Raw genomic sequence first — 9,933 nt, 5'->3', positions numbered from 1 at the left:
ATACAGTATATAGTTCCTTAATAAGCATCTTTGTCAGAATGAGCATTCTGTCTCCTTAAGTTGTATTCTCTCATTTTCACTTATGCAAAAGCACTGCAGTAGTGTACTTTCCTACTGTGCCCCATCAACTGTTTTTACTTTATACTCTGCCAGACTTTCAGTCGGTACTGATAATGTCTGATTCATTTGATTTCAGTCTGTGTTGTGGCTAAAACATTTGTCAACTTGAAGTTGAGGAGATATTCTTAAGGGGAAGCTTGTGGATTAAACATACAAAGCCATGTTGCTAATGAAGCCACTCAGTAAACCCATGGACCCTTACAGCTATTCCACCTGGAACAAACTTAATTTTTGCCCACTTCCTCCCAGGTACTAGTTTTAAGTAATGGGATTGTCTTTGTAATGTTATGTGTTTTGGTGTTGTTCAACCGATTTGTACATAAAATAAAAGCTTATAATTCTCACGTGATTTGTTTTAAAGATATATTATTTTGTATTGATGCTATGAATGCTTTCATTTTTTAACCCAGTTCAATAAATTAAATGATATGGCGTAACTAATGTCTCCTTTTTTTTACTTTATTTCCTTTTTTTTAATTTGCTTAGATGTTTTGTAAACCACAGTAAAAAAGAAAAAAGTAAAAAAAAACTTCATTAAACGTTTTGAAATTCGACTGTATTTACAATAAATTGATGTGTGAATTATTTATTTGATATTTATTTGAGGTGCATACACTTTAGAGACAGTTTCTTTTACTTTGTCGTATTTTACTCTTTTACTTGGTTGTTTTGTGCCAGTGTATCATTGACTGTGCTATGTATCCATAGAAACAAAGGAGGGCGCTTCCGGTTAATTATCCAATGAGCGTCTCCTTTTTGGGAGCGTGACGTTTGATTGGCTCCAGGGGACTTCCGACTGTTAGCGCTTCAAACCCGCGGTTTACAAAAAATACTGCTGGAAGAAGTCTAATAACGACTTTTTAAAAAATCTGCTTTTATCCACGATTGAGGTATTCATACGTATCGAGGCTGTGCTATCGCTGCGGGAACGTCGACTCAGAATAAAAGCTGTTAAATATAACCGAGAAAACCTTGTCGTGTTAGTAGCGAACGGAACCTACTGAGATTGTTGGTATTAGCATTAAAGTTAGCAAATGGCTAGCTAGCCAGCTAGCACAGGGGAGGTAACGTTACCTTGTCAACTAGCGTCAACTGAAACTGCCGTACCTACTATTTATCCAAACAGACTGCACGGGATTTGAGGTGAGTGTCGGTTTTAATCTTTCAATCAGACGTCAATACTTAAGAAACTATAATTGTATTATAGTTTTTGTAGAAACTGGTCAGCTAATATGTTATTTTAACCTTTATTTCTGCCGTCCCTCTACGTCATATCATTGTCAACTCAAGCTGGTTAGCCCTCAACCATGTCGCTGTCGCATGAGGCTTCATTTGTGGCTACCCAAAACATCAGAGATAAAGAACAGACTATTTGTGTGGTTCCTGACCTCTCTGGTGTCCTGGAGGATGACTTTGACCTGAATAAGTCCTACCCATGTACGCAGAGGCCGCTGTACAAGAAGAGACTTTTGGCTTTGAGGCGTCGCTTTTATTCTGGTTCACTGACAGGTAAGCTTAAAAAGGTTAAATGTGACTAAAACATTTGATTGACAGACAATCGGTTTTTTATAGATCGTTATCCTATACACAAACGTATCACATTTTGATTTGCTGTTTTCATGTTTCTATTATTTAAGTAATTTTTTTCATATCTGAGTTTAGACTAGTTTTTCAAAGCGATCACCCTGAGCTAATATGAAAATAATTATTTAATTTTTTCCTTACAGGGAAAGATTTGGATGTTTACAGTTCTTTGGCAACAAGAAAACACATTATCTCCAACTTGCGTCCCGGCTCTCAAGGTTCTTTCGACCCCTTGCCACACCTGTCCAACCTGTCAGAGACCGAGGAGAGCCTCTTCAGTCAGCTAACTTCTGGAGAATTTGGCCTGTCAGGATATCCAGCTGTCCTTAATCCATACAAAATCATTCTTACTGTGGCCCATAAAACCAGAGAGGTACTGAACGACCAGGGAGTGCTGGCGAGCACTATTAAAACACTGCATTAAATATAGCAATTTTCAAATCTAAATGTGTTTATCTTTATTTTTCAGATCTTGTCAGCTAATGAACAGGCCTGTGAACTGTTTGAGTGCACCACCACTGAGCTGGTTGGAAAAAATCTGTCCTGTATGTTAAGGAAAACCAGCCAGGTCCTGGAAGAAGCTTTGGAAGAAGATTTTCCTTTTGAGGACGGAACTGTTGCTGCAGTGTCTGGAAAAGTGGTATGAAATAAAAATTGACATCCTACATTTTCTTCAGCAAAGTTATGTTTATAAGTGTGTTTTGTGAGTTTAATAGGCCGTTTTTTTTTCCTGTAGGTGGATGTTGTGACATCATCTGGAGAGGTGCCAGTGTCTGTGTGTACCTGCAGACAGTCTCAGAATGAAGAGCATTTGCTTGTCATGATGGAAAATGTGGAAAGAGTGTCAGCCTTTTTGTCCTTTTCACAAGATGTAAGTAAACCATTATTTAGCAGCATTGATGGTGTTTCTTTTATCAATATTTAACTTAATTACACATGTGGGATGTCATTTCTAGGGCAGCATCCTAACCTGTGACCTGGCATTTGCACATCTCCATGGATACCACCATCCCGAGGAGTTAAAAGGAGTGTCTGTTAAAGAGCTAATCCCCTCTTTACAAATCCCCCTGCACAGTCATGCATTACCCAAAGTAAGCACACTATAAATAAAATTGCTCCACTCAGCTCTATTTATTCACTTCTTCTTTGAAATTCATGTTTGCCAATGTGCTTCTTTGACATTTTGGTGGCACAGAAAAAAAATATATCTTTCAGCTTTTTAAGCTCAGGTGTTTCTGTATGTCTGTCATCTAGGGCTTTTGGTCACTTTCCCCTCTTTGCTTTCAGATGCTGAGGGTTCAGAGAGTGTGCGGTAAAAGCAGAGAAGGCACATCTGTCCCACTGTGTGTCAAACTTCAGGGGGCAGTATTATGTGGAAAGCCCCAACAAGGAAACGATGGGAGTGGTTGCACCTGCCCAACAGATAGTGAACTATCAAATGTAGAGGGAAAGCAGCCATGCTCCCCTCTCATGTCTGTGTGCAAGACAGAAGCATCACACTCTGAGCACTGTCAGCAACCCCATGGGAAAGAGCAGTCCTTAGGTAGGTCATGTCTGTTGTCCTATGGCTCTGTCAAACACGTATTAAAAGCACACCCAACGCTATTTGGAAGAAACAGGTGCATAATCCACTGTGTCACACTGTTGTCCCAGAAACGCTTAACACTTCTTGCACTCTAATCCTCCAGACTTAATATCAAAATGTGCAGAGGATAAAAATGAATAACTATTGGAAAGTAATCAAAAAGTATCTGAAAAGCACTGCATAGTCCCAAAACGAAACAGGTGATCATTTCCACTTGCTAAATAAAAACTATTTAGCAAGTGCTAAATAAACTTGCATTCACCAGATACTTTAATGGGATGTACTTGCTGTAACTAATGCTGTGTCTGTGCTTTCACAGAAGTCAGGGAGGACAGTGTTGTCCTCTCTCCCAGCCCAGCACTGGAGTATACCGGAACAGTTTGGGTGTTTGCTCCTATCAGCGGTCTCCTCCTGCTCTGCCCTGATGGCTCAATCTTCAGCATCTACAACCACCTGGCCCTCAGTCTGTTTGGCTACAGCAAAGATGAGCTGCTGGGAAAGGTTAGCCATCATGACCAGCTGAACGAGGCTATGTGGACTGAGGGCTGTGCCAACTCTGATTTCTTTCACTGTTGCTTTGTCATCAACAGAATGTCACTTTCTTGATGCCTGGTTTCTATACGTGGATGTCTGACTCGGACAGAAAGACCTTCTCGGATTCTCGTGTAGAGGCTGGTAGAAGTCCAGCCTCATCCAAAATATTAGGAAAATCTGGTGAGAATTTGTATGTGTGGAAACAGCATACAGTATATGTGTCTAAGTGAAACATAAGTGATGTGTCATCTTGGTGTTTTTCTCCATATATACCTCACTATTTGCCCCTTGTGTACTGTTATTGTTCTAGATTGGACTGATTCTTGTTGTATCTTTTTTTTTTTCCGTGCCTTGCAGCATTACTGTATTTGTTCTCATTTGGCATCATATAGTATAGTTTTTTACATTCCAGTTTTTCTCAACTCCAGATCCTTCCTCACTGGTGGCTGGAGACATGGCCATGGTCCAACAGGCTATTATGGGAAGAACCTCCACAGGGCGAGGCAGGATCTTCACTGGAACCAGCACCAGACTGGAGAAACAAGGCAGCCTGTCTACACTCTCTCCTCCTGCAGTCACCTCCACACGTGTGGTTGCGTAAGTAAGCTGGCACTGTTAACTGGATGTATTTTAATGGGTTTAGATTTATAATTCCACTTGTTAGAACCTTAGTGAATGTTTAATCCTTCCTGAGGTTATAGACTAGTAGATATTAGAATTAAGTGTAAACTCTTAACAGAATTTGTATTTTCTCAAACAAAACTGCTGCAGTAACAATCAGTCACCTCGAAGCAGCAGACTGCATGTATATTTAATGTGCTCTGCAGCAAATGTTGAAACGAAGCAACTGGTTAAGCCTTTCTGTATCTCTAAGTTGTCTTTAGAGACAGAAATACTCTTTACATATTCCTTTAACAAATAAGTTGTCTTATATATATATATATATTTTTTTTTTTGGTCAAATTTGTTTAATCTGCACCAGAGTTATTTAACTGTTGCTAGGTTGGAATAGAATGATTTTCCCACATTACATAATCACGACTGATTCATGAATGATTGTGATATGGAAAGAGCTCAGAATCTGGATTAATAGTGTATTAAAAGTCCTCACTTTTGCCATCTGCTGGGCAAACAAGGCCACAGCATGTCTAGTATTAAAACAGCAGAGGTGTAGGGACTTAGTATTTAATGTTTAACAAATATTCACATTTAGGAAAGTAAAATAATACCATCAATAGCTTAAGAGAAAGAGACTGTATGTCTGTGTTTTCCCACATGGAAATACTTTAGATGGTCATGGACCCAATATGATGACTGATAACACTGATAATCATATAATAGCAGCCTCAAGCTGTAAGATTAACTTCACTATGAGGTTTTAATAGATTCTATCCTTTATTCCAGCTAAACATGATAAATCTACAGCCTCCAGATGTAAGAACTCATCATGCCAATGCTTTATTTTATGGCAGAAAACAGAAAAAGACTTTCTTAATAAATCTAAAAATCTATGAATGCAACAAAATACCTGACAGAGATTTAAATGTTCGTACTGTATGTGCAAAAAATGTCTTGCAAATAGTATCAGTTTTCTGTTCTGATTTTATGTTTTCCTTTACAGTAGTGACACACAAAGTATCTAATAGAAGGTGCTTTAGAGATACTTTATTTATGAATATTTGGCCTTAACAAACGTGATTGTAGCATCGTGATTTTATCCCAGTTAGAACGAGAACAATTGGATTAAATCTGTCATTCTTTCGTCAGTCTCAATGACACTACAGAGCTGATGGAGGAAGCAGCCCAGGTAGCTCCCTGCTGCAGCCAGCTTGACAGTGCGGATACCACTCAGGCACTCCTGAAGACTTTTGCCTGGGTGGAACCTCCAGAGGAAGACACCTGCTGCTTGATTTCCACTGAGCCGTCACATCATTGCGGAGAACAGCAGCCGAGAAATGGGGTTCAGGATGATAATGAAGCTGCCACTGAGATTGTCCCAGGTGTGGTGTGGCTATATAGTTTCCTTTACATTAATTTGCCTGTAGCTCTTATCTGCAAATTGTGTGAAATATTTTCTACAGAGTGATGTTTTTTTCTTCTGTAGACACTGCTGCTCAAAACGGACATGCTGCTGGCAGTGTGCATGGCCACTCTCCTGGCAGGAAAGATCTCTGTTCATGTGCCTCTGTCCTCCAGGACTCAAGCTATGAGGTCATCTCACTGGAGAGCAGGTGAGAAGAGACGCTTTTCAGCTGAGAGATTGGACAAGCCTTTCTTCAACAATGTTCACATGTCCGAAGCTCCTTGATGTAATATTGAAACTTAATTTCCCAGATCTTCCTCTGGCTTTTGTGAAAAGTTTGCTGGCCATGGTGGTTCTGATCCAGCCCAGGCAGAGGACTCTCATTCAGCACATGTTGTGAATTCAGCCAGCTGCTTCCTGGACCTCAACAGCAATGGTGATCTGATTACCCGGGAGCTGGCCAACTTAGATCTGAGTGATAGTGTGGAGCTGATCAGCAGCGGCGGGTACAATGATGACAACCAGCACTCCATGATATCTTGCGATACAGCTGAGCTCCTGCAGACACCCTCCTTGTGTGTGGTAGGGTCTGACCAGGAAGCAGAGCCTGTGGAAGTTGTTGTGGAGGCCGGAAATGGCTCAAGTGAAGAAGTTGACCAGGGTGGGCAAGATCAGTGGGCAGGTCTATCTACAATTCATAAAGGAAAGAGCCAAGACTGCTGCGTACAAATGAACAGTGGGGTTCAGTCCGTGACAGACATTCCCACCACGTCAACTCCTAAAAAACAGAAGGTGAATGTACACATCCTGTCCACAGACACCACACAGATACTGGAGGGGCGATTCGAAGGAAGCGGATACCACAGAGATGGCACAAGAGTAGGTTGGTACTAACTGGCTACTAAGTGTTTGCTTTTAGTTTACTTAGTATACCATCATACTGACCAGTGTTTTTTATTCTCTCCAGATGTGCAGTGTAATGTTTGTAGGACAAACCTCCCTGATGGAAGCTTCATGTTCTGTGTATGGATGAGAAGGCCCTGCCACCAGGGGGCGCTGTTACAAACAGACCGATCAGGAGCCAGTCTAGGAGAGGTAAGTCATAATAAAGATCTTAAGTTCCAAATAACATAACAATTATTTAAGTATAACAGTAGTTATTCAGCTTCCATTGTTTTCATCATTTACTTCCTTCAGAGGATTGGTGAGGCCAGTCAAGGGGAGGCGTTGCGCTCCACCTTGGACCTTGATCAGTCTAGAGCCTGTGATGGGCAGTTTGAAGAAGAGTACCAGCCGCTCAAAGCTGTGGGTAAAGGCGCCTTTGGTTTTGTCTGGAAGGCAATAAGACGCAATGATGGAGAAGAAGTAAGAAAGCATTTTTTAAGTCTTCGCGAAACATGCCTCTTTGCACACACAGTGTGGATTTGTTAAGAGGCTAAGATTGTGATCATCTGCAGGTAATAGTGAAGTTCATCAGCAAGGCCAGAATAGTGAGTGACTGCTGGGTAGATGACCCCTTGCTGGGTCGAGTGAGCCATGAGATTGCCATACTGACACGAGTACAGCACCACAACATTGTCAAGGTAATTGGGTTGTTGCATCAGAACAAGATTTCAGAAACATTTGTTCATGATTTGCCTTGCTTCACATATTACTTGTGACACTGTGTGTGTTCCACTAGGTTCTGGAGGTGTTTGAGAATGACAGCTACTTTCAAATGGTGATGGAAAAACATGGTGATGGTTTGGACCTTTTTGAATTCATAGACATGCAGCCGCAGCTGGATGAGCCCCTGGCCAGCTACATCTTTAGACAGGTATCCATATAGCATGAAAATATATGTGACAAGAGTGTGGGTGTTGACATGTTCCTTATTAAACTGGAAGTTCTGTCTCTTCCCAGATGGTGGCAGCTGTCTTCTATCTCAGGAGTAAGAACATCCTTCACAGGGACATAAAAGATGAGAACATCATCATTGACACGTGTTTTCACATTCGACTGATAGACTTCGGCTCTGCTGCCATGATGGCACCTGGGAAGCTCTTTTACAATTTCTGTGGCACACTCGAGTACTGCTCCCCGGAGGTGCTTCAGGGAAATCCGTGAGTATATTACATCTGTGAATGACAAGATGTGCTTGTTCCTTACATTAGAGGAGTAACATGTGTCACTGTGTTTAAACAGTTCAGATCATTAAACCTGGTTTCAGAATCGAGGTCAGAGCGCTATTTTCCAGTCCTATATGACTCTTTATGACCCATTAATCTTTACAATGTAGCACCAAGGATATACCATCTGTATGTTAAGAATACACAGGCACTAAATTAAGTGTTGCCATGTTTCCCATATTGTTCATCATGAACATATTTTAATGGTTTGTCTCATTGTTGGGTTTCTTCTGTAGCTATGAGGGTCCAGAGCTGGAGATGTGGTCCCTGGGGGTTTTGCTCTACACTCTGCTATTCAGTGAGAACCCCTTCTGTGATGTGGGGGAAATCCTGGATGCCAAGCTAAAGCCTCCCTTCAGCCTTTCTCCAGGTATGCTGTTGGTCTTTGCTGTTGGCTACAAATGTCATTCTTTAACTGACTGTCTGACAAAAAAATAAATTACCCTTTAAGTTTTCAAAATCATTTTTCCAACGCTGTACTGAAATTTTACTTAATGCACTTCAGAGCTACATGATATGCTATGTGGGCTTTTGCACCCTGATCTGGCTCGGAGAATGACTTTAGACGAGTTGCTGCTGCAGCCCTGGATCAGCCAGCCCATTTCCCTTGCAGAGTACAGCTGGGCAGAGGTGGTTCCTGCAACTCAGAGATACTGTGAGTACTTTTCAACACTGGGGTTAGTTAGTCTGATAATGGTAATGCTTTATACAATGTTTTAATGTTTGTTTTGTTGTGTTGTGTTTTGTTTTATTTTTTCAAACAGCCATGCCACAGAATCGAGAGTCCAGTCCTAAAACATACAGCCGGCCAGGCTTGTTCCCAGATCATGGTGATGAGACTTTGCCTGAGGATGAAGAGGAAGAAGATGAGGATGAGAGATTGTCTATGGTGGCCCTGGAAACAGAGCTCCAGAAGTACCTCCATGATGATTAAAGGCTGAATTTTATTATAGCCATGCAGAGACAAATGGACTGTTATTGTCGCCACTGGTTGGTCACAATGTACTTGTTGACAGATTTCTGAGTGCAGCCCAAGAAGCTAAAATCATTACAGTACAATGTATCTCCATTGTTTCCTCGATTTAGTCACTTTTATTTATTCTTTGTATTTTCGAAATACATGATGCAGCAAAATAATAGCCACGATTACTAGGACACCCAGCTCTGATACCAAAATCCACAAGTAACTACAACCACGAGTTTACCTTTAGAGAATTCACACAGAGCTGTGATTGAAGTTGCAGGGACTCTTGATTTCGCTCTTGTTAAATAAATGGTGTGTCAGGATTTTAATGTTGGATGTTTTAATTGACATGTAAGTTTATTTACAATATTTTAACTATTTATTTTATACAATAATAAATATCTTGCCACAAACATCTTGTTCACTTTGAAAAGTGATTATGGAATTTTATTTTCAGAAGAATTGCAGGATGTTTTTAATATTGCAGTTCGAATATTTCAAATGTATTAGAATGATGGTAAACACTGAATAACTGAGGTACTTTTCACATTGCAGTTTCCAACAAGATGACTTGATCTGGGAGTCCACATGATGAATGTGTGGATGTAAATATACGAGTTGCAGATCTATCCATGCAGAAGAGAATTAGGGCCACTGTAAAAAAATAAATAAATAAAAAATAAAAATCAGACAAAGTCAACCAGTTTTTTTAAACATTGGCCCTAATCCTCTTCCGTATAGTCACACACATAGATTATCAATGAAGATGCTGCTGGTTATAACTAAAATAATAAAAAAGGGAGATCTAAACTAGGTCAGTTAATTTCAGTCACTTTTAAAATGTATAAAATTATTCAACTCAAAAAAATTGGACCATATTAGTATACTTTACAAGCTGGACTTTAAGTCTACGAAAAAGTATTACAGACAACTAATAACTAGTAACTGCCGCAAG

At 40.3% G+C, this 9,933-nt stretch overlaps 1 protein-coding gene across 1 annotated transcript; it reads left to right on the top strand.

The window, feature by feature from the left end:
- The first annotated feature begins 754 nt into the window (after positions 1–754).
- pask (PAS domain containing serine/threonine kinase) lies at positions 755–9,375 on the top strand. Its single transcript, XM_084547140.1, has 21 exons — positions 755–1,263; positions 1,411–1,629; positions 1,848–2,077; positions 2,174–2,344; positions 2,441–2,575; positions 2,661–2,795; positions 2,992–3,247; positions 3,609–3,790; positions 3,880–4,003; positions 4,252–4,420; positions 5,591–5,823; positions 5,928–6,054; positions 6,158–6,729; positions 6,814–6,941; positions 7,044–7,211; positions 7,304–7,429; positions 7,528–7,662; positions 7,749–7,948; positions 8,251–8,384; positions 8,520–8,669; positions 8,779–9,375. The coding sequence occupies exons 2-21, from the start codon at positions 1,428–1,430 to the stop codon at positions 8,946–8,948; spliced, it is 3,747 nt and encodes a 1,248-aa protein (XP_084403266.1). The 5' UTR covers positions 755–1,263; positions 1,411–1,427; the 3' UTR covers positions 8,949–9,375.
- Positions 9,376–9,933: the final 558 nt, after the last annotated feature.

The sequence above is a fragment of the Chelon labrosus genome, assembly GCF_963514085.1.
Source record: "Chelon labrosus genome assembly, chromosome: 6".
Taxonomy (NCBI): Eukaryota; Metazoa; Chordata; class Actinopteri; order Mugiliformes; family Mugilidae; genus Chelon; species Chelon labrosus.
This window is presented reverse-complemented; position numbering and strand designations above follow the sequence as displayed.